This window comes from Solanum lycopersicum, chromosome 2 (genome assembly GCF_036512215.1).
Source record: "Solanum lycopersicum chromosome 2, SLM_r2.1".
Lineage (NCBI taxonomy): Eukaryota > Viridiplantae > Streptophyta > Magnoliopsida > Solanales > Solanaceae > Solanum > Solanum lycopersicum.
Genome location: NC_090801.1, coordinates 53385645 through 53413293, shown reverse-complemented (window position 1 = coordinate 53413293; position 27649 = coordinate 53385645). Strand labels below are relative to the sequence as shown.

Below are 27649 nucleotides of genomic sequence, written 5' to 3'. Positions count from 1 at the left end.
TTCAACATTCGGTGTAATCAATAAGTGTAACACAAATTTTTACTTTTATCACTTTTGTTTGCGATGCAGTTGTTCGAATTTCTTCACACAAAAAAACATATAATAAATTACAGAAACGACATTAATTATATGTCTTTTGTCACAATCAAATCTAATAGAGAGAAGATAATACTAGTTTGTCGAAAAGAGAGAAAATTCACAATAGAGCGGCTAGTTTGTGTTGCCTACAATCAAAAGTGATATGAAAAATTAGATGACAGGGTTGGTAAAATGTTATTTTCGCATATAGCCACTCAAAAATAATTTAATTATGCTTTATAACTATAGTTTGCTAATTACGATTTGTAGCTACATGTTAGAGGGAACAGAGTAGCAAGCAAGATTAGGAGAGAGAGAAGAGAGGCGAGCAAGATTGGGAGATGGTGGCGAAAGACGAATGAGAGGAGACAAAGAATCGAGAGAGGCGAATTGTATACATATATCTGTCGAATTGTATATATATATCTATCAAATAATTATATATATATAACTGATATACATCAGCATTTATAAATCTGACAGCGAGATTGGGAGAGGAAGGAAAGAGGCGAGCTAGAGAGGGCAGAGAGTGGAGAGAGTGAATTGTATACGTATAAGATAATTGTATATATGTTATTGTTAATACATATGTATTTGTATATTTCGCGAGCGAAATTGGAGATGGAGGAGAGAAGGCGAGCGATAGAGGACCGAGAGTGGAGAGATGCTAATTGTATCCATAAATGTGTCATATAACTGTATGTATATATGTATAAGCGACGTAATTACAACTAAAATTAACTTGCGACCCTTATTAATTCAAACTATAGCTATACGTTAACTAATTAACAAGTATAGATTTGCATATCCACGTAATTTTTCCTCATACTATTAAGGTAAAACAATAATTTTTATAATCTTATTAGATTATCGCTTTAACAATCATAAAATTGAAATATAAACCCATAACTTACGAATCCATTAACCGATAACTTACATATCCATTAACGTAATAACCCAATAACAATAAATGAATAATTTAATTATAATCATTTAAACATAGAAAACGTAAATACAAAAAGAGTGAATAATAATGAAAACAAAAAAATATTGATTTCTAACCCGTTGTCTAAAGATCGACAAGGAGGACCCCTCCAAAATCAACTGCAAAAAAACCAAAAAAAAATATCAACTGCAATGACCCTATTACGAGCAGCTTTCAATATTGTGTATAAGGTAAATTTCACTTTCTTCTGGATCCTATGAATCACTCATATGTATATAATCATAAAAGTTGAAATCCATGCTCCATACTGATCTTCAGCTATATAGATATATTTTTGATTTCTGTTATATGTCTCTGATGATTGATTTAGATCCGGCATTTTGAATTTCTTGCTATAATTTTCGTTTTGTTTCTGAATTTTCTCGCGCAATAACAAGTGATGTGACATCGTGAGACAATTTATATAATAATGTGCGTTTGAAAATCTCAAAGGCGATTTGAATTTTATTGGTTGTGTAAAGATCATTTCTTTGTGATCTTTTATATGCCGTAAACTAAACCCCTGGGTTGGTTTCATGGTGAGTCGAAATGTGGTTGTTCTGAATTTTGAGTCATTTTTTTTCCCTGTTGTTTATGCTTTTGGGATGAGATTATTTGTTTCAGGAGATTGGGGTTCTTGTGATGGTAACTAAATTGTACAAATTAATTATATCTCAATCACAATCTAGTTGCATTCAGTTATACAATCTTTTTTTTTTCACGGGAAACCTCCCATCAACATCAGGTACATGGTGAGTCTATCCATGAAGTCTAGAACAAATGGGAGAAATCACTTAATGTTTTGTCTAGGCAGGGATTTGGACGTAGTACCTCACGGCGTTCAACACACTTGATTGGCCACTAGCTCACACCCGTGGGTGCCAGTCAGTTATACAAATTCTATATTCATTTTGTTCAAATGGTGCTCATTTAAGATGTATTAGGGGTTCTCATTGATCTATTTAGGTGAAGTTCTGTATTGATTGCAAAATGCTGAAAGGCAAAGCTTCATCTTAATATTTCAAAGAATGCAAAGATCTATGGGAGGACAAAGCTTTTTTGACATCTTGACAGAATGATCTAGTAAATGAATACAATATTGTAGTCGTGGTTGTACTCCGTTTTACTTCTTTTTTTTCCGTTGTTGCGTTAAAGAAATATTTTTTTTAATCAGGAAGAAAGATGAGCATTTAAGAGAGAGAGAAGAGTGATTTAAACATTTGAAAGCGGCAGAGACTTCGACATTTGGATGCCTAGAAGCGTACTTGGAGTAGAGTTGAATTCTAATAAAATATTCAAGGTGGAGAAGAACTATCAATAATTCAGGAAATTGTAAGTTTTTTCACTTACCAACGTTACCAAATTACTGAAAAACCATTTAGTAGCGTTTTAAAACAAAAAAATGTTAACTACTGCCCCTATCTCTTTCTTTTTTATTGGCAAAAGCAAAAGATAATTTACAGAGATATTCCTTCAAAAGCAAATGGTTCTAGTCATCTCACTCAGTTTGCTGATCTCTTTCTTTTGAAGGAATTAGGCGCTTCATCTACTAGCTATACTTGGTTGTGCATTTTGCCCTTAAACAGGCAGTTCATAATTACACTCTTCTTCTAATAACTCTTAGCCTTTTAATCTTTTAACGATATCTCAGTCGTTTGCCACTGTGAATGAAATGTAGCTAGTTGATTTTTGGTATCTCACTAACTGTTTCACTTGCCTTTATCTACTTATAAGGGTTGACTGTCTTATACTAAACCAATTTGTTGATGCTCAGGAAATGATTTAGCAAGATGCTGCTTGATTCGTTCTGTAGCCTTTTGATTCTTTTACAATTGAAGTGAACTAAATTAAAAGTTTAATCAAGATGGGGTGCCTCAATCAGCAGAGTGAAGTCAATACTCCATTTTCAGAACCCAATGATTGCACTGTAAAGCCTTCCAAAGGTGCCTTAGCATGTATGGTAAATTCAGAAATTGGTGCTGTTTTGGCCGTTATGAGGAGAAATGTAAGGTGGGGGTTCCATTATGCTGCTGCTGATGATCAGCTAGAGCATCCTCTCATACATTCTTTCAAGGAATTACGGAAAAATGTCTTCTCATGGAAACATCACTGGAACAGAGTTGATCCACTCCTATATCTTCAGCCTTTCTTGGATGTGATTCAATCTGATGAAACTGGTGCACCAATAACCGGTGTTGCACTGTCTTCTGTTTACAAATTCTTAACCCTTGAAATAATTGATTCATCTATCATGAATGTGGAGAAAGCTTTATATCAGATAGTTGAGACCGTGACAAGTTGCCGCTTTGAAGTGACTGATCCTGCCTCTGAGGAAGTGGTACTGATGAAGATACTTCAGGTTCTTTTGGCTTGCATGAAAAGTAAGGCATCAGAAAATTTAAGTAATCATCACGTGTGCAACATTGTAAACACTTGCTTTCGGCTTGTTCATCAAGCTAGTGCCAAAAGTGAACTGCTGCAGAGAATAGCAAGACACACAATGCATGAATTGGTGAGACACATTTTCGCTCACCTGCCTAACATTATCAGCAAAGCGCATGAATTTGATCAGCAAAGCAGATTGTGTGCTGACTCAGAGGTAATTGGGACTCTCGATTTATATTGTTACATTTGCTTTTATGATTTTTTTTATGTTTCTTTTGAATGAGACCATAGCTGCATGTGCTAGTGATTCTTGGCCAGAAATGACTTGTTAAATGTTCAGTTGAAATTAAAAAATAAATATTAGAATTGAAAATTGGCCTTTTGGGTTGAGCCTATGGTGACCCTTATTCAAACCTTGTTAACTTTTGCTCTCATTCATAATTTGTTGGAGTTTGCATGTGGCTTATCCTCATCTCATAGATGAGTTTGGTGATAGGCCAAAGTACTCAATATTTCTGCCATAATCTTGTCTAAATCTGAACTTTCTGATGTAATTGCTTCAGTTTGACCAGATAACTGTTCAAGAAGTCCTTGAATTACAGTACTTGTCTCTTGTAATTTTAGAATTTCAGTTTTTGACTGACCATGTGTATTTTTACTCCTTTAATGGTTAGTTCAGAGTCCATTATTGTTGTCATGAAGTAGTTAGCCTGCCAAGGATTGTTAGCTTGATGGGGATTGGATTTATAGATGATAGGAATGTACAACAACTAATGCACCCTATAGTCATATTCAATTTACTTATTTATCTAAAAAAATGTCCTAAACTAGTTATTACTGAATAAATATCCGAATTATTTCAGAATGATCATTCTATGACATCTCAAAATTGGAACCCGGAATTAATTAGGCATCATTCCCCTTATCTAATGTCTACCAATCTACGAGTTTCACACTTAATTATACTCTTTCACCTTTCTTGGTATTCTTGATAATTTATGTTCCTTCTTTGATAAATGATGACAAAAAACACACTGTAAAAACTCAGATGTTCTGGATAGTTGCTGATAAACGTTCAGGAAATTGAAATATTAAGCAAGTCTAATCACCCCCCTCTGTTTTTGTGTAACTAATGTTGGAGAGACATGGTAGGGGTCAAGCCAAACCCCTCACGCCTTTTAGCTTTAAGCTGTGATTGTGATGGCTTAAATTAAAAAAAAAAATCTTCCCAGTCATTGAAATTCTAGAAATCTTTATGCTCCAAATACCATTACGACTGCTATCAACCAAAGAAGATTAGTTGTTAACTACCAAAGTAAATTAACTCCTGCAAGGAGTCATTACCCACCTAGTTGTCCAACCAAAGTGAGAGATATTATTTTCATTTCTAGACCTGAACAGAGAAATTCCCCCCCTCAAGGATACATGCATTTAGTGATTTGCAATAATTTCTTTTTTCTCCTATTTTGTTGTTTTGATACAGGACTAAAGAGATCCCGAAGAGTTATTTCTTTGCTATTTATATCTATTTATTTTAGCCTTTAATTGAAGCATAATTTAGTATGCACAAAATGGAAGAAACACTAGACACATTTTTATATTGCATAGCTTTGACCCCTTAACTCACTAAAAGTGGAGGCCAGTATCTCCTGTTTATCGTCACTTACTTTTGTGCAGGCAGGCGAAAAACAACATGACAATGGTTGTGTTAGTGCAGAATCCACTGGTAAGTCAGCACCAGCTGCAGTTCCTTCCAATGCATCAGACAAGAGGGATGGAACAACGGATGAAAAAACTCAAAAGGAGGAGATTGCTAGTAATAGAGAAAACCCTATGATGGATCCATATGGGGTCCCCTGCATGGTGGAGATATTTCATTTCCTGTGTTCTCTTCTGAATGTGATGGAGTCCATTGAAATTGGTTCTAGATCCAACCCTATAGCATATGATGAAGATGTTCCCTTGTTTGCACTGGGGTTAATTAATTCAGCCATAGAAGTAAGTGGTGCTTCATCTGGAAATCATCCTGAGTTATTGGCTCTGATACAGAAAGACTTGTTCCACAATCTGATGCGTTTTGGCTTGTCTATGAGTCCTTTAATTCTTTCAACAGTTTGTAGCATTGTTCTAAATTTGTATCATCATATGCGTAGTAAGTTAAAGCTACAGCTTGGAACTTTCTTCTCTGGTGTGTTATTGAGGATTGCCCAAAGCAAGTATGGAACTTATTATCAACAACAAGAGGTTGCCATAGAAACTCTTGTTGACTTCTGCAGACAGCCCATGTTCATGCCTGAGATGTATGCAAATTTTGATTGTGACATATCTTGCAGCAATGTATTTGAAGACCTTGCAAACCTGTTATCCAAGAGTTCCTTTCCGGTCAACATCCCACTATCAGCTTTAAATACGCTCGCCTTAGATGGTCTAATTGCCATGATGGAGGGAATGGCCGAGAGAATTAGCCAGGATTCATTTGTTTCTGATCAAGCTTCAATAGATCTGGGTGAATATAGATCGTTTTGGACAGAGATATGCAAGGACTACAGTGATCCTAATCATTGGGTTCCATATCTTCGTAAGATGAAGGTCATAAAGAGGAAATTGTTGATTGGAGTTGATCACTTTAACCGAGATCCAAAAAAGGGTATGGATTTTCTCCAAGGAGTGCATTTGTTACCTGAGAAACGTGACCCAAAAAGTGTAGCATGCTTTTTCAGGTATACGACTGGCTTAGATAAGAATCTTATTGGGGATTTCCTAGGAAGTCATGAAGACTTCTATATTGAAGTGCTTCACGAATTTGCAGGAACATTTGATTTTCGGGGCATGAACTTAGACATAGCCTTGCGAATCTTTTTAGAAACCTTCAGATTGCCTGGAGAGTCTCAGAAAATACAGAGGGTGCTTGAGGCATTTGCTGAGCGATATTACGAGCAGTCGCAAAATATTCTGGCTGACAAAGATGCTGCACTATTGTTGTCATATTCAATTATTATGCTCAACACAGATCAACACAATGCCCAGGTAAAAAAGAAGATGACGGAGGAAGATTTCATCCGGAACAACCGGAGGATAAACGGAGGAAATGACCTCCCTCGGGAATTTTTGTCCGAGCTTTACCGCTCCATTTGTGAGGATGAGATCCGAATTACCCCAGATCGAGGTGCTGGTATTCCAATGATGGCACCAAGCCATTGGATTGGTCTAGTTCATAAATCAAGGCAAACTTCCCCATATATTATCTGTGATCCTGGTCCATATCTTGATTATGATATGTTTGCTATGTTGTCTGGTCCTGCAATTGCTTCCATATCTGTGGTTTTTGATAATGTGGAGCAAGAGGATGTTTGGGAAACATGTATCAGTGGATTCCTTGCCATTGCCAGAATTGCAGCTGCCTATAGCTTCGATGATGTGTTAAATGATTTAGTAGTATCTCTTTGCAAGTTCACAACCCTTTTGCTTCCATCTTATGTTGATGAATTTACTGTTGCATTTGCGGAAGATGGTAAAGCTAGATTGGCCACATTAGCAGTCTTTACATTAGCGAACGAATATGGAGATCACATTCGCTCTGGTTGGAAGAACATCCTAGACTGCATTTTGTGTTTGCACAAATTGGGCCTTCTCCCCACACGTCTATTTAGTGATGCTGCTGATGACTTGGAGTCTACTGGTGATGCAGACCCTAGGAGACCTACTGCACTTTTTCCATCACCATCTCGTTTTCCTTCATCGACTCCATCAAGAAAATCATCTGGCTTAATGGGGGTGTTTAGCCAACTATTATATCTTGACGAAGAACCTGCACCACAGCCAAATGAACAACAGCTTGCCGCACGTCAGCAGACTCTTCAGACAATTCAGAGCTGTCACGTTGATAGCATCTTTGCCGAGAGTAAATTTTTGCAAGCTGAGTCCCTGTTACAGCTTGTTCGGGCCGTTGTGTTGGCTGCAGGCAAGCCTCGCAAAAGAAACAATTCTCTGGAAGACGAAGAGACTGCAGTATTTTGTCTAGAGTTGCTTATTGCTATCACAATAAATAACCGTGACAGAATAATGCTTCTTTGGCAGGTCGTCTATGACCATATAGCAAGTGTTGTCCATTTAACAACAATGCCATCTACTTTGATAGAGAAGGCTGTGTTTGGTCTGCTTCGCATATGCCAAAGGTTACTTCCGTACAAGGAAAATCTCACAGATGAGCTTCTCAAGTCTCTGCAACTTATCTTAAAGCTTGATGCTCGGGTTGCTGATGCATTTCTTGAACAGATAACCCGGGAGGTTATGCACCTTGTCAAAGCAAATGCTATGCAGATACGATCTCATATAGGCTGGCGGACAATCATATCTCTGCTTTCTTTTACTGCTCGGCATCCCGAAGCATCTGAAACAGGTTTTGATACACTAGTGTTCATCATGGCAGATGGGGCCCACCTCTTGCCTGCTAATTATGTTCTCTGTTTGAATGTGGCGGCGCAGTTTGCTGATTCTCATGTTGGGAATGTTGATCAATCTGTGAGATCTTTAGACCTGATGGCTGGATCACTTATCTCTCTTATTAGATGGTCTCACCAGGCGAAGGAAGCACTTGGGCAGGAGGCTGCTGTAAAAATGACCCAGGATATAACAGAAATGTGGCTCAGGCTGATACAGGGACTGCGTAAATTTTGTAAAGACAGGAGAGAAGAGGTAAGGGATCATGCCATCTTGATGCTGCAGATGTGCTTGACTGGAGTTGATGGGATCCATATCCCTGAAGATTTGTGGTTGCAATGTTTTGATCAGGTGATATTTACATTACTAGATGAATTACTCAATCTTGCCCAGCCGAGCTTTGTGAAGGATTATAGGAGCACTGAAGGAGCAATAGTTTTGGCACTGAAGCTCATGTTCAAAATGTTTTTACAGTCTTTGAATCATCTCTCCCAGTCGACATCCTTTTGCAAACTGTGGTTAGGGGTCTTGAGTCTAACAGAGAGATGCATGAAGGTGAAATTTAAAGGGAAATGGAGTGAAAAGATCCCTGAACTCATTTCCGAGCTCCTAAAGAACACTCTACTTGTCATGAAAACAAGTGGAATTCTGGGGCCAAGTAATCCTGTAGGAGGGGACAGCTTCTGGAAGTCAACATGGTTGCATGTCCACAAAATATGCCCATCCCTTCAGACAGAAATCTTTCCCACAAACGAAGCAGAACAGTCGGAAAAACAGCATATCCAAGTAGGTTGTAGTCCTCTGGCAGAGGGAAATGTTATCGTCTCATCTGGTAATAGCACAGCTTGAAGACAAAGTTCCCATCAGGCAGGTCTTTGTACAGTGAAAGTGATATATTCTGCATCAGCACCATTATTAGCGTAAGCAGATGATGAATTTTTCAGCTGAGAACCAGTTAAGCTTTATAGAAGCAACATTTGGGAGCAAATCTGAATTCAGCTTCTTCGCGGTATGGTTTAGTTTACAGATTGTCATATCTTTATTTCCACTCTTCAAAAAGGCATATATTTGCAGCCTTGATGGCTGTTGAAGAAGGGGTTACTTTGATGAAATTTTGCACCGTCATCGCAGTTTCTGTACACACTCAAAGTCTGATAGTAGTTAACCATTTTGTCTGTACAATACTAGTATACTAGTACAAAATAGTGATTAATAGTATTAATATGAAATATTTCCATCAGGTTGATACACAGTTTTCTTGAAATAATATATTGCGATTAACTAATGAACAAGTTTTTATCTCCAATGTTGATTAGTCTTACTATTTTTTTCAAGTTTTATTCTTACTTGGGAAAATTTAGTCATCATATTACTAAATATACATATACTTTTATTTGTTCACAAAAAATAAACAAAAAAAAATTAATTTACACAATATAATAGATTTGTACAAAGCACTTGTTGTACAAATAAGCTATAACATATGGGAGGATTGTATACATGTAAGCAGATACTGGGGTCAACAAATATATATATATATATATATATATATATATATATATATTATAGGACAACTTTCATATATAGCAAACAAAAAAATCATATTTGTATAATATAGCAAACTTTGCATAATTGCTCTCCATAGCAAACATAAAAACTGTATAATTCGCTATACATATAAAAGTGTATAATTCGCTGGCCTAAATTGTATAATTCGCTGGCCTATTTCGCTGCAATTGTATAATTAACTTTGCATACAGTTGAATCGAATTAAAATGTATGTATATTGCATAATTATAAGTGTATAGCAAGAAGATATATGTTTTTCTCGCTTTATACAAAAACAGAAACACAATATATACACTTTTGTTGTATAAAACTAGAAAAATTGTATTTCACTGCAATTGTATAATTCACAATTGTATAATTCTTTGGCCTTTTTCTCTGCAATATTTGAAGTAAAATGTTTGTAAATTATATAATTAAGTGTATAACACGAAGATATACATTTTTGCATGTGTATATACAATTTTCTCTCGCTTTATACAAAACAGAAACAGAAATTATACATTTCTGTGTATAAAGTGAGAGAGGCGAAAATGGGAGAGTGGCGAGCGAGACTTCTGGGAGAGAGACGCCTGACAAATTTTTGTCAATGTTTGCTATGGAGCACAATTAAATCAAACCCTAGCTATTCAATTTAATTTAGGTTATTAGTTTGCTATTTTATACAATTTTCCCTATATTATATCAGTTTGGAGTTCAACGGGCAAATTAATTGAGTGAAATTCTCAAAAAGTATATAAAAAATAAGATTAGAATGACGGAAGACGCAGTGGCCCTAAGTCACAAGGATAACGGTTACTTGTAAGTCGCGGATCAATCTAAGTCGTTCTCCTTACTGCTTAGTATTTTAAAAAATAAAATTTCATCAATTTTTTAAAAAAGTATTTCGTAACTGGAAAAAAAATTTATAAAAATTATTCAAGTTTAAATTTGGAGCTTATTGATTAGTACTATTACTACTTTTTAACATGTAGATTAATTATCAAGTTATTTTAATTGAAACACTTTGAAATAATTGTGTAAATTCACAATGTTTTTAAAGAAAGTAATTTTAAAATAGTGTTGTCTCCTTTTAAATAAAGATGATAATTTTTTTTTGTTTCACTCAAATATCTCTTATTAAATTAGTACTAATCAGTTCATTAGATTATATTTTCAAAAAAGAATAACGGCTCCTGATAATCCCTTTTAATGTAAATTTAACTAATTTGTTACCTAAATTTAAACTCAATTTGAAAAAGCACACTATAAATACATCAGTTAGACCTATAACGACTCTTTTTAACGCTAGTCTCTCTTCTTCACATCGTCTCTCTTCTTCACAAAGATCACTATTCTCTTCTCTCACACACTCTGTTGTCAAGGTCTTTCTCTCTACTGAACAACTTTGAATTGCTCTAAATGGTGAAATTCCCAATTCCATTTTCAATTTTACTTCTTGTTGGGCAAAAGAAGTCAAGTTTTTTTTGGGTGTGTTGCTGCAGACAACGGTGAAGATCATGGTGGCGAGGATAAAATTGCTGAGAAACAAGGAGGTGGTTGTCAGGAAAATGATGAGATACAGACATTGGTATGCTTCTCGAATCCCACTGCTCGATCGTATTCAGGTACTTTTCCCTCTTACTTAGGGTTCGAGGGCTTTGTTGATTGATTGATCAATTGAACCTCGAAATCAACTCGTAGAAATGTGTAATTTAGTATATCATGCCTGGGATCATTTATATTGAATTATTATTCCATCGATTTCAAGTTACGTCTTCTGAAATTCATTCACTAAAGTTTCAACTTTATCAATTCATACCCTTATTTGCCTCTAACGTATATATTACTTCAGATTTGAAAAATGTCTTGTGAAATTCAACCTATATAACGACTTTCTTATTCTTCTTTTTCTTTATAAGGGCTTAAATTTTGGTTGCAAGCAATGGCTGCGAATCCATCTGGGTTGGAGAATTGAATGGTGGAGCGGCCAAACTTGTGTGAGTGTTTTCTAATGTCTTGAATCATCAACTGTCTTTGCTCGTATCCTCCTTCTCTTATTCTTCCAAACTTGTGTGAGTGTTTCCCTGTTTTTGGTCTCAACTTTTTTATGTGTATTTTTTTCCTGTAGGAAAGTAATTGGAGTACTGAGTTTTATCTTATTTTTTGTGTATTTTCCTTATTACTGGTTCGATGATTCATTTTCTGTATGTTGGTTATGGCCTATGGGGTTTCTATAAATTTGTGTATGCAAGGGAAGTGATGGTGGGTTTTATGATTCTTTTTGGGGTTTTTATTCTAGGATTAGTAAGGAAAATGATTGAAGATATTGGGTGAAAATTAAAGTTGTGAAAATCAAGTGAAGTGATATGAGGGTTTTTGATATGAGGGGATTTACAGGAATTCTATTTTTTTGGTCAAGATTGTGATATTTGGAAGTTGAATCTTTTCTAAAATTATGTCCGAGTTAAGTATTCTTTAAAGTTAAATCTTTTCTAAAATTATGTCCAAGTTAAGTATTCTTTAATGCTTAAAAAGTATTATGAATGGAAAATCTGAAACATCTTCCCCCAATTCCTGCCTTTTTTATCTAGCCACTTTGCATTTTAAACATTTGAAGAAAGTTCTAATGAATATGTTATTAGGTTGAAGAAAAGTTCTCACAGTTGGATACCTTTTGTATTATAAGCTGTTTTGCACTGAGAGTAAATTGATAAAAAAGATTGTTTTTTGTATCTGAAGTTGTAACTAACTACTGGGAATCATTTTTTGCTTTGGTACCGTGTACATCCAAGACTAAGTATTAAGAAGAACATTTCTATACTTGCAAAAGTAATACAGTTCCAGCATCCTCCTCTGTCAGACCAAGAAGTAAACCTTTAATTGTTCAAATTGTTCTTCCTAAGATCACTGCCATTCCTCTTCCTGCCACTTGCAGCATAGACATTTCTCCATGTCACGCAGATGGATCATTAGTCTCCATTAATAAGCACCATATGTATTTGTTTTATCATCAAGGAGCTTCAATCAGAAAGATGCTAAGCAGAGGAGTTGGCTCATCCATCATTAGAACTAAAAACATCATTTTTTAGAGTTTGATTGCTCAACATGGATCAAAATCCTTCAAAATTTCCCTGTTTGGTCATTTAAAATGTGAATGTTTTGTCTTCTGCTCTAATTGTTACCTTTCTCATCTCCTTTATCTTGATTAATTTGTGAAACTTCAGCATCACTTGTGTCATTTTAATATAGTGATTTATACTCAAATGTACATGCAGGGAGGATCAAGATTGATCCCTTTTTCATTCCCTTCATTGTGAAAGGTTAGAGAGACTTCATTAGGTAAGAAACACAATATATGATTATTACTCAACCCAACTCAATTTTTTTAATGTCTTCTTTTTGTTAAATAAATTGAATTGTTTAAGTAGTGCATTCTAACTTTGTTTTTTTCCGGGCGGGGGGGGGGGAGCCTCGGGGCACGAAGGTGCCTCGAGGCTGCTAGGGGGCGACCTCGAGGCACGACGGTGCCTCGGGGATGCAAGGGGGCGGCCTCGAGGCCCGACGGTGCCGCGGGGCTGCGGGGGGGGGGGGGGGGGGGGGGCAGCCTCGAGGCACGACGGTGCCCCGGGGCTGCTGGGGGGCGGCGGCCTCGTGGCACGACGGTGCCTCGAGGCACGACGGTGCCGCGGGGCTGCTGGGGGGGGGGCCTCGGGGCACGACGGTGCCCCGGGGCTTCTTGGGGGGGGGGCCTCGGGGCACGACGGTGCCCCAGGGCTTCTTGGGGGGGGAGGGAGGCCTCGGGGCACGACGGTACCCCGGGGCTGCTGGGGGGGGCCGCGGGGCACGACGGTGCCCCGGGGCTTCTGGGGGGGCTCGGGGCACGATGCTCCCCCGGGGCTTCTAGGGGGGGGGCCTCGGGGCACGATGGCCCCAGGGCTGCGGGGGGGGGGGGGGGCTCGGGGCACGACGGTGCGCCAGGGCTGCTGGGGGGGGCCTCGGGGCACGACGGTACGCCGGGGCTGCTTGGGGGGGGGGGCCTCGGGGCACGACGGTGCGCCGGGGCTGTTGGGCGGGGGGGGCCTCGGGGCACGACGGTGCGCCGGGGCTGCTGGGGGGGTGGGGGGGCCTCGGGGCACGACGGTGCGCCGGGCTGCGGGGGGGGGGGGGGGGGGGGGCGGGCCTCGGGGCACGACGGTGCGCTGGGGCTGCTGGGGGGGGCGGCCTCATGGCACGACGGTGCGCCGGGGCTGCTGGGGGGGGCGGCCTCATGGCACGACGGTGCGCCGGGGCTGCTGGGGGGGGCGGCCTCATGGCACGACGGTGCGCCGGGGCTGCTGGGGAGGGGGGCGGCCTCGGGGCACGACGGTGTGCCGGGGGGGGGGGGAGGGGGGCGGCCTCGGGGCACGACGGTGTGCCGGGGGGGGAGGGGGGCGGCCTCGGGGCACGACGGTGTGCCGGGGGGGGGAGGGGGGCGGCCTCGGGGCACGACGGTGCCTCGGGGCTTCTGGTGGGGGGGCCTCGGGGAACGATGCTGCCCCGGGGTTGCGGGGGGGGGGGGGGGGGCTCGGGGCACGACGGTGCGCCGGGGCTGCTTGGGGGGGGCCTCGGGGCACGACGGTACGCCGGGGCTGCTTGGGGGAGGGGGGCCTCGGGGCACGACGGTGCGCCGGGGCTGTTGGGCGGGGGGGGCCTCGGGGCACGACGGTGCGCCGGGGCTGTTGGGGGGGGGGGCGGCCTTGGGGCATGACGGTGCGCCGGGGCAGCTGGGGGGGGCGGCCTCATGGCACGACGGTGCGCCGGGGCTGCTGGGGGGGGGGGGGGGGCCTCGGGGCACGACGGTGTGCCGGGGCTGCTGGGGGGGGGGGGCGGCCTCGCGGCACGACGGTGCCTCGGGGCTGCTGGGAGGGGGGGCGGCCTCGCGGCACGACGGTGCCTCGGGGCTGCTGGGGGGGGCGGCCTCGCGGCGCGACGGTGCCTTGGGGCTTCTGGGGGGGGCGGCCTCGCGGCGCGACGGTGCCTTGGGGCTTCTGGGGGGGGCGGCCTCGCGGCGCGACGGTGCCTTGGGGCTTCTGGGGGGGGCGGCCTCGCGGCAGGACGGTGCCTCGGGGCTGCTGGGGGGGGGGGGGGCGGCCTCGCGGCAGGACGGTGCCTCGAGGCCGCTGGGGGGGGGGGGAGCGACCTCGCGGCACGACGGTGCCTCGGGGCTGCTGAGGGGGGGAGCGGCCTCGCGGCACGACGGTGCCTCGGGGCTGCTGGGGGGGGGGGCCTCGCGGCACGACGGTGCCTCGAGGCTGCTGGGGGGGGGCCTCGCGGCAGGCTGTTGGGGGGGGGGGCCTCGCGGCACGACGGTGCCTCGGGGCTGCTGGGGGGGGGCGGCCTCGCGGCACGACGGTGCCTCGGGGCTGCTGGGGGGGGGGGGGGGGCGACCTCGCGGCACGATGGTGCCTCGGGGCTGCTGGGGGGGCGGGAGGGTGTGGCACGACGGTGCCTTTGGGCTTCTGGGGGGGTGGGAGGGTGTGGCACGACGGTGCACGACGGGGCTGCTGGGGGGGCGGGAGGGTGCGGCCTCGGGGCACGACGGTGCCTCGGGGCTGCTGGGGAGGGTGGGCCGGCGCGGCTTTGGGGCACGACGGTGCCTCGGGGCTGCTGGGGAGGGTGGGCCGGCGCGGCTTTGGGGCACGACGGTGCCTCGGGGCTGCTAAGGTGGTCGGGGGCGGCGCCTCGGGGATGCTGAGGGGGCGGGGGGCGGCCTCGGGGCACGACGGTGCCACGGGGCTGCTGAGGGGGGCGGTCGAGGGGCATGACGGTGCCTCGGAGTTGCTGGGGGCGGGGGGGCCTCGGGGCACTGTCAGCAGGGGATTTGAGGCGGGGGTATCATGTCAAATTAGCCAACAGACTCCATATTGGAGGTCTCAAGTTCGAAACCCCTTGCCAGCAAAAGCAAGGGGCGGCTTCTGGGTCGAGCTCGTGCACCAGGCTTGCCTAGTGCGGGTTACCTCTCTCCTATGTCAAATTAATAGCATAGGAGCGGGATAAAAGTTTTGGAAAATGTTTTCCAAGTCAACTCATTTTCCTCAAAATTAATCAAAAAATTAAGGAAAATATTTTCTACTCACCGACCAAATATGAGAATTGTCTTGCTTCGAACTTAGTTATATTTGGATACTGATGCATAATTTGTGAGTGGTAAAGGGATAGACACAAACATCTAAGACTTAGCACATATTGTCGTTTGCCAAACGAAGAAAATGAAAACATTTGTTTTTATATTTTCAACTAACTTCTTAATACTAATGTACCAAATCAATCTACATAGGTATAATTGCCAACTGGAAGCTAAATGCATGTATCTTGCAGTTCTACATTTTGGAACAATGGTTCTGTGTGTTTCACGGGTAGAAGAAAGAAAAAAGTATGTAGGTCAAATGAATGAGAAAATTACATGGTCTAGTTCTTAATCTCTTCCATATTTCTCAATGTTGCTTTCGCAATTTAAGAGCATTTAGAAGGTTTGATAGTCTGAATTATGATGTAAAGGTCCAATTATTGCAAAATCTTAGTCCATTGTTGAGTACATAGTTTCTTTTGTGAACGGCAAGCAGGTTATTGCAGAAAATTCAATATTCCAAGCTAAAGCGGAATCTGCAATCCTTCAGGTATTTTACCTGAAGATATTTACTGTCACTGTACTTTGATCAAACTAAAAGGTTATGGGTTTAGTGTTGTAGAGTGGTGCTAATGCTTTCCATCTTTTGTCACACAGAATAGTAGTTGATTTGTCTTTGTTCTAATTTCATCATTTGTTTTTCCTCCTTGTGCTAATTGCTCTTTGGGTATTTGAACAATCTGACCGTTTGTATTCAGGGACATTGTGGTTCTTGTTGGGCTTTTGGTGCTGCTGAGTCGTTGTCTGATTGTTTCTGATACTTAAATAAATTCATTCCTTCATGCAAAGACTTGCAAGTTTATTCTAGTTATGGTCACTAATGATTCAATTTTTATATATGAGGCAGAATATCTCTCTGTGTCAGCAAATGATATCGTAGCATGCATATATTGTAGGATATTTACACCCATTTTTAAAAAAAGATAACTATTATGCTCGACTAATAAAAATTTTCCTGTCAGTGTGACCCTTAGTTTGATAAAAAGGGATATTCCCACCCTGGATATCGCATTCTGCCGCAGTTCAAGAGGAAGTGTGTTAACAAGAATCTACTCCGGAGTAAGTCCGAGCATTTTTACGTCAATGCGTTCCTGAACGTGGAACTTGATGTCTGTGATGCTTTCCTCGACGCCTCAATGTGATTACTAATTCTTCAAGTAAAACACTAATTAAATAGGATTCAAGTTTCTGAAGATTTGGGGAATAATAACATTTTAAAGCTTCATATTCTTTCCCTCCTAAGTTATCCGCAATATTTGTAATCTGCAATTGTTCCACAATCTTAATGAGAGTAAAAGTACTCTTGCCTACTTTTTTGCATCAGGATGCTTTATGTAGTTTTCTGTACCCATCACCTTTAGTTTCTGATCGACGTTATGTGTCCTTCATTCCCCTTGATGTTATGGGTCCTTTGTGCTACAAATTACCATTTCTTTGATTACTTTGTGTGGTTGGTACATGCTTGCTACTACAGCTGATACTCGAGGCTTGTTGAAATTGGAATGATATTCATTATATAAAATCAAATTGCTCGAGTATCAAATCTAGATTGGCGTTTCTTTCTAGACACAACTAATCTGTTTTTGAGAGACTGGAAGATTAGAGATATTTATTCTCTTCAGACAGAAATCATTCCCACAACCGAAGCAGTTGGAAAAATAGCATATCCAAGCAGGTTGGCAGAGGGAAATGTTATCGTCTCATCTAGTAATACCACACCTTGAAGATGAAGTTCCTTTCGTGCAGGTCTTTGTACAATGAAGCAGGTCTTTGTGTCAGCACCAGTTAAGCTTTATAAGAAGAAACAGCATTTGGGAGCTGAGGAGCAAATCTTGAGTCAGCTTCTTCGCGGTATGATTTAGTTTACAGGTGGTGATATATCTTTCTTTCCGCTCTTGTTGGCTGTTGATTGAAAATTTAAAGAAGTGGTTGCTTTGATGAAAATTTGCATCGCCATCGCGGTTCCTGTACACGCTTAAGTTTGATAGTAGTTGAACATTTTATCTGTACAATAATACTAGTACAAAATAGTGTGATTAATATGAAATATTTCCATCAGGTTGATACGCAGATTTCTTGAAATACTAATAACAAGTTTCAAGTTCTACTCTAACTTGGAGGAAAACACAGTGCCCAAGGAGGCTGGTCACAGGTTTGATGGTTCTATAGTGGTGCTAATGGTTCAATTTTTATGTGAAGTTACTTTCGTTTAATGGTTAAACAAAAGGGGATGTAGCTCAAATGGTAGAGCGCTCGCTTTGCATGCGAGAGGCACGGGGTTCGATCCCCCGCATCTCCATTTCTTAATTTTGTTTTTCTGTTTTCGGTCAGATTTTTATTTTTTCATATTTAGTTGGTTAAAATTTTAAAAATATTTGTTCTTTAGAAAAAGTAAGTTACCTAAAAAATGAATTATGTATTTTCCTCTTAAATTCAGAGGGTCTGAAAGCAAGCTACCATATAGTTGCATAAGTTGGAGTGCTCATATATAAAACTGAAATAATTACTTGCGTAACATTCTCTCAAATTACATTTTAATAGCAATTTACTTTTTACAGTAATTCATTATATATAAGTATTTTACTTCTATGTATATATAAGTATTTTACAGTAAATCTAATGATTAATTTGATGCAAATTTAGAATTATAAATTTCAAATCGTGGCTACGGCCTTTGAATTTATAACAAATCAAGTAATAGTGGCCCTTGATTATGAAATCATCTACTATCACTAAATAGGAGTAACAACCTCGTTCCAACAACTTGTAACGGTTTTTCCCTCCTTTATATTTCTACTCAACTAACTAACAAATTCATTTTCTTGTGATCTCACATTATTCAATTTTATCAATCGAGAAGAAAATAATTTTTAAAATTAACACAATCATGTCTTACGGTGAAAGTGAGTATGGTGGAAGTGGAATTGGATCCGGACAGGGAAAACCCAAAAAGTCACATGGATCTGGATATGGACGAAACGACGATGATGAGCCCCAATCTGAATATGGATCTGGTTACGGGTCAAAAAGTGCTACTCATGACTCTGATGATCAGTACGGGTCAGGTGGATATGGGAGCAAAACCGGATCCGGTGGGCATGGAAGGAAAAGTGAATACGGGGATAAGAGTTCGGAATATGGATCTGGTTATGGAAATGAATCGGGTGGATATGGGAGTAAAACCACATCCACCGGGTATGGAGATGATTCGGGTGGGTATGGGGGTAAAACCACATCCACCGGATATGGAGATGATTCGAATGGGTATGGGAGTAAAACCACATCCACCGGGTATGGAAATGATTCGGGTGGATATGGGAGTAAAACCACATCCACCGGGTATGGAGACGATTCGGGTGGGTATGGGAGTAAAACCACATCCACCGGGTATGGAGATGAATCGGGTGGGTATGGGAGTAAAACCACATCCACTGGATATGGGAATGAATCGGGTGGGTATGGAAGTAAAACAACCTCCACCGGGTATGGAAATGAATCGGGTGGGTATGGGAGTAAAACCACATCTACCGGGTATGGAGATGAATCGGGTGGGTATGGGAGTAAAACCACATCTACCGGGTACGGAGATGAATCGGGTGGATATGGGAGTAAAACCAAATCCACCGGTCATGGAAGAAAGAGTGGTGGTGATGATGACGACGATGATGAGGGGAAAAAATCAGCATACGGATCTAGTGGGTATGGGAGTTCAACAGTTGAGAGGCCTAGTTATGGTAGGTCCGAGGAAGATGACTACAAGAAGTCTAGCTATGGGAAGGGCGGTGACGATGATGAAGGCTATGGTCGCAAGAAATATGTAAGTAGTTTTTATTTTTGAATCGCATAATAAAAACAACTTGTTATCTTATTGATTTAATCTTAATAAATTGGCAGGGTGGTTCTGACTCTGACTCCGACAAGGAGAAGAATAAAAATCGTCGCAAAAAGCACTCCGATGATGATTGAGCAGAGTCATGATTTTCTCAAATGTGATCTATTCATGTGTTATTTGAAGTTAGTTAGTAGTAAATAAAATAAAATTGGCATGTCTTCACAGTGTTTTATTGTTACGTTGCAAAAAACACTGATGATTGAGCTGAGATGCTTTTGTCATCCGCTCCAAATTTATGCCATATTATTATTATTAAATGAACTTTTTTATGTGTTTGTCGAGTCATGTTTGTACAGAGAAGGAAATGCCAGTAGTTATTTGTATCAATAGGTACTTTGCTCTTCTCTACTTCAATAAAATTTAGGACTTTTTTGGTGATATATGCTATAAAAGTTCTTCTTTTCTATATGTATACTATTAAGGTACGTTATATAGTTAATGAAAATAAGTACTCCATTCGTCTCAACTTATTTGGTGCGTTTTGCCTATCAATATTCAAATTAGATGAAATTGACTAATACACTTTGAAATTTTTTATAGTTTATTATATAAATATTAAAAATTAGCCATAACAATAACCTCAAATCACTCTCTAATTAACGGTTCAGTTTTGCAAAATAATTTAGAAAAACAAATCCAACGCTCCAAAAAAAAAACTAGCCGTTACCAACTCCAGAAGCGTGAAAAGCTCAACTTCTTCTTTTTCCCTCGTCGATCAATGAATGAGAGAGAACCAGAAAACCCTAGCCAATCAGTAATCCAACTAAACCCTAACTCTGATCAACTCTTCGGCGATAATCACATTGCTTTTTTCGGTGATTTTGATGGATTCTATCGGCAAATCCACTAGGCTTACGCCTAAAAAATGCTCCAAAATTTCTGAGAATGCGAACCCAAATGTGGAGCTCAGTCCAGCTTTATCAAAATCTTCTAAATCAGCGAGTAGAATTCAGAGTTTAGTTTCCAGGAATTCTAGTACTAACAAATTGGCTTCAATTTCGCCGAAAAATAAGATTAGTCAGAGGAAGTTTGTAATCGCGAAGAAGAAGAAATGTAATAAGGATAATCTGAAATCTAAAATGATTTGTAACTGTGATAAGGATGGTGCTGAGAAAAAAAAGTGTCTTTGTGTTGCTTATGAGAGTCTCAGGGCTTCTCAAGAAGAGTTTTTTAAGAATCGTTGTGGAAATGAACATGAAGAGTATGAAATTGAGGAGTTGGATGAAGTAAATAGAGCTGAAAATGGCGACGGAGAGCGAATTATGGGGTGTTACGGTGATTCGCCAGTCAGGCATAGGTTGAGTCTGACTACAGTCGATCAGGAGGTAACAGTTCCTGTTTCAATTTCCGTTGAATTGCGCGATAGTTCCGTGGCAGATGAATTAGTGGAAAGGGGCAATGAGGATGTGGGTCGGCGTGAAATGAGTGGTGGGACTATAAAGAGGAGGAGGGAGAGGTTGTTGGAAGAAGCTAGACAAAGTGTACCTGAAACTGGTTCTGGAAGAGTGAAGCATTTAGTTAAGGCTTTTGAGAAGCTTCTCTCAATACCAAAAACAAAAGGGTGTGAGGAGAAAGGGGAAAATGATGAAAATGAAGCAGAGGATTCAAGCAAGGAACAAAAATGGGCATTGCCTGGCTTACAACCTCCCAAGATTTCTGAGACACAGGTATCTTCATCCTCGTTTTGTCCATCGGATTTCTTCCTCAACTCTGAGAGTTTAGGCTTGGATTCACGTCGTGTCTCCTCATTGGATAGCAACCATGGATGGTTAGTAATTGAAACTTCATTTATCCTATTAGTTTTTCTGTTTTCATTTTTTAAATCGTAAGGATTCATTACAAATTGACTATTGATCGTCAATCTAATGCAATCCTTCGATTAATTTAGGATTGATATGTATTTTTTTCTTTCGAGTGCTGAAATTATACTGTTCTTTTTTCTTTTGCAAGCTTCAGTATGTCAAGCAGGACTTCAGGTGGTGGTCGAAGGAGCAGACGCAATGTAATAATTTTCTTCTTATTATCAATCACAGTATGATGGGGTTGAATTCTGTTAATCTTTAAGCTCTTGTTTTCATTCTTAATGCTGCAGAGTATGGAATCATCAATCACATTTGCTAAAAGAAACTGGAAGAGAAAGCAGCTCAAAGTGACCTTGCAAAAGCCTTTCAAACTAAGAACTGAGGTTTGTGAATTGCGTGTTTGGTTTCTCTAACCTTTGGCTAATTGGTTGCTTCTTGTGCAAATATGACAAAATATGCAGCTGCATATATCTGGTTGACATGTGCTAGCTGCCCGACAAAATAGTGAGTTGTGCAGAGTGGACACCGAAAGATGGACGGAATAATGATGGCTACAAGAAACTCGGAATATTGAGTTCCCTTTGTTGACATTTATAATGTTCATTGTTTCTTGACCACTAGCAGGGTGGTCTTAATTTATCCTGTTCTTTGATTCAACAGTTAAATGTCTCCTACCATTGTTGAACTGCATATATTAGTATGTCATGTTGAATCCAATTAATAATTTATCCATTTACTTGAGGAGTTGATTAGATTGGCTATTGTTGCAGGAAAGGGGAAAATGTAAAGAGGAAGAGTTTTTAAAGAAAGTGCAACAAACGGTGGAGGAAGAGGAGAAACAGCGGATACCAATTGCACAAGGTCTTCCATGGACAACAGAGGAGCCAGAGGTAGTAGCCTAAGCTTTTCACCAGTCATTTCCAACCATTAAAGACTTTCTATGCATTGTTGATCTCGTATTTTTGAGACTGGACTCTTTTAAACCAAAATCAAAGAGAAACTAGGATGAAATTTTTGAGACTGGACTCTCTGATCACTATGCACAAATCTTTTGCACTTGGGTTATACTTCAGCCTGTTATGAAAAGAAAACTGAATTGTTCTGTTCTCAATTGCTTAGTGTTTGCCAAAGCCTCCGATGAAAGAAAGCACAAGGCCAGTTGATATGGTGCTGCACAGTGACATTAGGGCTGCTGAACGTGCCGAGTTTGATCATCAGGTAGATTTTGATTATTCTATATTTGTTCATTCATCAACCTAAAGTAATTCTTTTAGTGAACGAGTTGGCTTAAGTCTCGTGCAAAATGTTGCTAGAGATATCTCAATATTTTTCTCAAAGATAGTGCACCAATAAGAGAAGTCCCAAGCGAAGCTGTTAGAGTGAAAAAGGGCTAGTTTTAGATTCTTGTTCAATGCTATATTTCATTAGGGGAAAGCAAAGTATATGAGAAATATCTGCAATATGTAAGGAAATAACCAAAGAGAGTGCATTGGATAAGAGGAGAGGACCTGTAAATGGCTTGTCATTTGTGGAGGCACGGTAACTTATGTTCCTGGTTTCTCCATGATTGCATCAGGTGGCAGAAAAAATGAGCCTTATTGAACAATACAAGATGGAAAGAGGTAGAATGCAGAAGGTAATCCAAGCATATGTTCTGCGATTGAAGCACGTGTATTTGGAGTTTTTCTCCTTCATTCTTGTTTATTTTTTAATTAAAAAAACGATATTGTTACTTTCTCTAGATGGCTGAGGAAGAAGAAATTAGGAGGCTGAGAAAGGAACTTGTTCCAAAAGCTCAACCGATGCCCTACTTTGACAGGCCTTTCGTTCCTAGAAGGTAGTAACAAGGTTCCAATTTTACTTTATGTTCCTCTCAAATTTTTGCCTAATAGGTAATACTGGCTATAATTCAGAATTACTTCTAAATAGTTTGGTGGTCTGCATTAGGTCAACAAAAGATCCTACCGTTCCAAGAGAGCCTAAGTTCCATATACCTCAACATAAGAAGATAAAGTGCTGCATGTCTTGGAATGGTATGTACATACACAACAACAGTGAATGGGGGATGCAGCAATGACAAGTGAGGCAGCAATGACTAATGAGGCAGACCTGCATTTGGGTTTGCATCACCTACTCATATTCTTTTATTCAGCGATGGCTGTATATGAAGCAATAGTTTATCATAATCGTATCAATTTTGGTATTGAATCACTAACTTTTCATAATTGCCTCAATTTTGGGAAAGAAAACAGTGATTTTGCACAACACAGAGTACTTTTGTGATTATGAATGAGAACATTTTAATGCTCTCATTTTTTTTTCGCTTGAAATGATCGTTGAACTCTCTTTTCATTGCTTATCATTTTATCGACAAACTTTTTTATATGTCAACTAGGCTGTCACAACTCAAAATCTACCTAAAAGTGTAGAAAATAAGTGAACCTGCAGTGAAAACATGGACACAAATATTTCTTGGTCAAGAGTGGCGACTGGCCAGCACGCACTATCGGATCAGCCCTTCCTTTCTCGTTGAACCGAAGTGGGGACTGGGAAGGTTGTTGACAACTCTCCGAGCTCTTACTGAAACAAATTCTTTGATACCTTGGTTCTCTTTTATTTGGCTGTATCAGTTTCCATAATTTTTATGGAAAATTTGCACTTTTCATCCCTGAAATATCAACAAATTCCTTATCTGTTAAGCACATCTAACGTTCGATCAATCAAAATGTTTACTTTTGATTCTTTTGCTTGTGAATCTCAAAAATTTAACGAACTTACAACTGTCAAACTATTTAATCACTTATGTCATATGATTTGTGATGCTTCTCATATTATAGGAGAATTTTTGCATATTGCCACAAAAAAATAACTTAATTATGTTACATAGCTATAGTTTGCTATTTATGATTTGTAGCTACATGTTAGAAGCAGAAGAGGGCGAGCGAGAGAGGGCAGAGAATGGAGAGAGGTGAATTGCATATATATATTTGTATATCTGGCAAGCGAGATTGGGAGAGGGAGAGGCGATTTGTATATGTATATTTGTCAAATTGTATATGTAAATCTGTCAAATTGCATATATTAAATTGGTATACATATTTGTGTATTTGGTGAACGAGATCGGAAAAGGCGAGGCGAGAGAGGGCAGTGAGCGGAGAGAGGCGAATTGTATATGTATATCTCTTAGATAATTGTATATATGTAACTAATATACATAAGTATTTGTATACCTGGAGAATGAGATTGAGTGAGGGAGGAGAGAGGAGAGAGGCGAGCGAGAGAGTGGAGAGAGGCTAATTGTATTTATATGTTTGTCATATAATTTTATTTATATGTACAAGTGACGTAATTAAGACTAAAAATAAGTTGCAAACCAATGTTATATATTGTTTGTCACTTGATTTTCTTTAAGATGTGTAAAAGGATTCGAATAATGGTGCCTATCCCACATATTAACGCTCATGAATTTGGCGCCCTAGAACATTCAAAATATTTTTCTTAACGCCTATTTTCGTATTTATAGACCTTTTTTGGAAATCACATTAATTCCCCAATGTTTTCTTGTATAAGTTCATGGATCTAGCACCCCGAAAAACCCAAAAAAATTCTTAAAAAAACTTTATGAGGATCACCTTCACAATGAGGGTGGGAACTATCACGTATGCTCACACTATTTTTTAAATGCTCATTTTTTCATTTATAAGTTTTTTTTAGGAATCGCGCAAATTCCTCATTTTTCGATTAGCCTATAGATTTGACACCTCGGACCACTAAAAGAAAATTTCAAAAACCTTTATTAGGACCTTCATAATTAGTTGAGAAACATCAGTTATACTCGCACCATGTTCTAAACATCCATTCTGCATGTATTGACTTTTTTTTAGGAATCACGCAAATTTCTAAATTTTTCGTGTGTTAATACTCATAAACTTAGTGTCTCAGACATTCAAAAAATATTTCTCAAAAAACTTTATGATATAACCTCCTAATGAGTTGGAAAAACATCATGTATACTCGCGTTATTTTTAACATTCATTTTCGCATGTATAGTCCCTTTTTAAGAATCGCGCAAATTTCTCATTTTTTTGTGTCTACTTATAGCCCATGGATCTGACTCTCCAGAGTATCCAAATATTTTTTCTCAAAAATCCTTATGAGGAGCTCCGTAATGAGTTGCGTAACCATAACGTATACTCACATTATTTTATAAACGTCCATTTGCGCATTTACATGTCAGATTTTTAGGAATCGCACAATTTTTTTAATTTTTATGTTTATTAGCCCATGGGTCTTGCGCTCCGGAGCACATGAATTTTTTTAATCAAAAAACTTTATGAAGACCTCCGTAATTAGTTGAAGAACCTTCACGTATACGCACGTCATATTTAAATGCCTATTTCCAACATTTTGCTGGCCCTTTTTTAGAATTTGCATAAATTCCTCAATTTTTCGAGTGTATTCGCACATGGATCTAGAGCCCCGAAACACCAAAAAATTTCTAAAAACTTTATGAGGACCTCCGTAATAAGTTAGGGAACCATTACGTATACTTACACCATTTTTAAGCACTTATTTCCTTGTTTATAGGTCCTCTTTAAGATTCACGCAAATTTCTCAATTTTCGTGTGTATTAGCACATAAAGTTGGGGCCGGAGCACCCAATTTTTTTTTATCAATTACTTTATGAGGTCCTTCGTAGTGAGTTGGGAAACCATCATGTATACTCTCGCCAATTTTTTATGCCTATTTCCGCATTTACAGACCCTTTTCGGAAATTATGCAGATTTCTTAATTTTTCGTGTGTATTAGTTCAAGAATCTGGCACCCGAATCATCCAAATTTTTTACTCAAAAAATTTTGTGAGGACCTCCGTAATGAGTTGAAAAATCAGTACGTGCACTCATATCATTTTTTTTAAACGCCAATTACCGCATTTACAAACCCCTTTAGAAATCGTTTAAATTCCTAAATTTTTCGTGTGTTTTAGCCCATGGATCTAGCGTCGCAGAGCAGTCAAAATTTTTTTTCAAAAAACTTGTGAGGACCTCCTTATTGAACCGGGGAACCATCGCGTATACGCACACAATTTTTTAAACGAATATTTTCACATTTAAAGGTCATTTTAAAGGAATCATGCAAATTTCTAAATTTTTCATTTGTATTAGCTCATTAATTTGACGCCCCGATGCATCCAAAAAAGTCTCAAAAAATTCTAGATGTACCTTCGTGATGAGTTGGAGAACCATCATGACACCAGTTTTAACGCTCATTTTCGCAATTATAGACTTTTTTTAGTAATCGGTAAATTCTTCAGTTTTTCGTGTGTATTAGCCCGAGGATCTGGCTCACCCTAGGACTCAAATTTTTTTCTCAAAAAATTTTATAAGAATTTCTTTAGTGAGTTCGAGAACCCTCACGTATACTAATACCATTTTTTAAAAGCACCTTACCGCATTTACATGCCCTTTGTAGGAATCGCGTAAATTTCTCAAATTTTCGTGTGTATTATTTATCCATGAATCTGGCGCCCCACAACACCTAAAAGTTTTTTGTCAAAAAAATTTATGAGGATCTCTACAATGCGTTTGGGAACCATCACATATATTCACACCATTTTTTAAACATTCATTTTCGCCTTTACAGGTCCTTCTTAGGGATAGTTCAAATTCCTCAATTTTTATGTTTATTAGATCATGTATCAAGCGCTCGAAGTACCCAATTTTTTCTCAAAATTTTTTTATGAGGATCTCCGTATTAAGTTGAAAAACTATTATGTATAGTTATACCACTTTTTAACGCTTATTTTCGCATTTGTGGAGATTTTTTTTAGAGTTGAACAAATTTCACAATTTTTAATGTGTATTAGGTCATTGTTATGGCACACGGAACACCTGAAATATTTTCTTAAAAAAATTTATGATTGACCTTCGTAATGAGTTAGATAAAAATTATGTATACTCACGCCATTTTTAAAACTCTTATTTCAGCATACATGTCTCTTTTATAATTGCACAAATTCCTCAATTTTTAGTGTATATTAGCACATCAATCAAGTGCCTCGTAGCACTCAAAATATTTTGTCAAAAATCTTTATGAGAACCTCCATAATAATTTGGGGAACCATAACATATAGTTTCACCATTTTTTAAACTCTCATTTTCGAATTACATGCCCTTTTTTAGGAAATCGAGCAAATATCTCAATATTTCGTGTGAGAACATGGTTTTGGCGCCCCGATACACTCCATAGTGAATTTAGGAACCATCACATATACTAACACAATTTCTTAAAAGCCCCTTTCCTGCATTTATAAGTTTTTTTTACAGATTTCGCGTATATTTCCCTATTTTTCA

At 39.7% G+C, this 27649-nt stretch overlaps 3 protein-coding genes, 1 non-coding gene and 1 pseudogene across 7 annotated transcripts; all 5 read left to right on the top strand.

Moving 5' to 3' along the window:
• The first annotated feature begins 1019 nt into the window (after window positions 1–1019).
• Window positions 1020–9180, top strand: LOC101248166 (ARF guanine-nucleotide exchange factor GNOM). Of its 3 annotated transcripts, none has more exons than XM_010318817.4 (4): window positions 1020–1254; window positions 2238–2395; window positions 2838–3662; window positions 5126–9180. In XM_010318817.4, the coding sequence occupies exons 3-4, from the start codon at window positions 2928–2930 to the stop codon at window positions 8735–8737; spliced, it is 4347 nt and encodes a 1448-aa protein (XP_010317119.1). In that variant the 5' UTR covers window positions 1020–1254; window positions 2238–2395; window positions 2838–2927; the 3' UTR covers window positions 8738–9180. The 3 variants fall into 3 exon arrangements, with proteins under 3 accessions (XP_010317119.1, XP_025885050.1, XP_025885051.1); XM_026029265.2 differs by having other exon boundaries at window positions 1809–2395; XM_026029266.2 differs by lacking the exon at window positions 2238–2395.
• Window positions 9181–14874: 5694 nt separating this feature from the next.
• LOC112940924 (uncharacterized) lies at window positions 14875–18074 on the top strand (annotated as a pseudogene).
• TRNAA-UGC (transfer RNA alanine (anticodon UGC)) lies at window positions 17829–17901 on the top strand. Its single transcript has one exon. It is a non-coding gene; the product is annotated as a tRNA-Ala (tRNA).
• Window positions 18075–18368: 294 nt separating the features above from the next.
• Window positions 18369–19900, top strand: LOC101248449 (uncharacterized). Its single transcript, XM_004233333.5, has 2 exons — window positions 18369–19419; window positions 19497–19900. The coding sequence occupies exons 1-2, from the start codon at window positions 18490–18492 to the stop codon at window positions 19566–19568; spliced, it is 1002 nt and encodes a 333-aa protein (XP_004233381.3). The 5' UTR covers window positions 18369–18489; the 3' UTR covers window positions 19569–19900.
• Window positions 19901–20178: 278 nt separating this feature from the next.
• Window positions 20179–24037, top strand: LOC101255269 (microtubule-destabilizing protein 60-like). 2 transcript variants are annotated; one of them, XM_010318819.4, is made up of 8 exons: window positions 20179–21262; window positions 21445–21496; window positions 21587–21679; window positions 22067–22186; window positions 22416–22514; window positions 22873–22932; window positions 23039–23133; window positions 23244–24037. In XM_010318819.4, the coding sequence occupies exons 1-8, from the start codon at window positions 20319–20321 to the stop codon at window positions 23371–23373; spliced, it is 1593 nt and encodes a 530-aa protein (XP_010317121.1). In that variant the 5' UTR covers window positions 20179–20318; the 3' UTR covers window positions 23374–24037. The 2 variants fall into 2 exon arrangements, with proteins under 2 accessions (XP_010317121.1, XP_010317122.1); XM_010318820.4 differs by having other exon boundaries at window positions 21451–21496; window positions 23244–23648.
• The last annotated feature ends 3612 nt before the right edge of the window (window positions 24038–27649 follow it).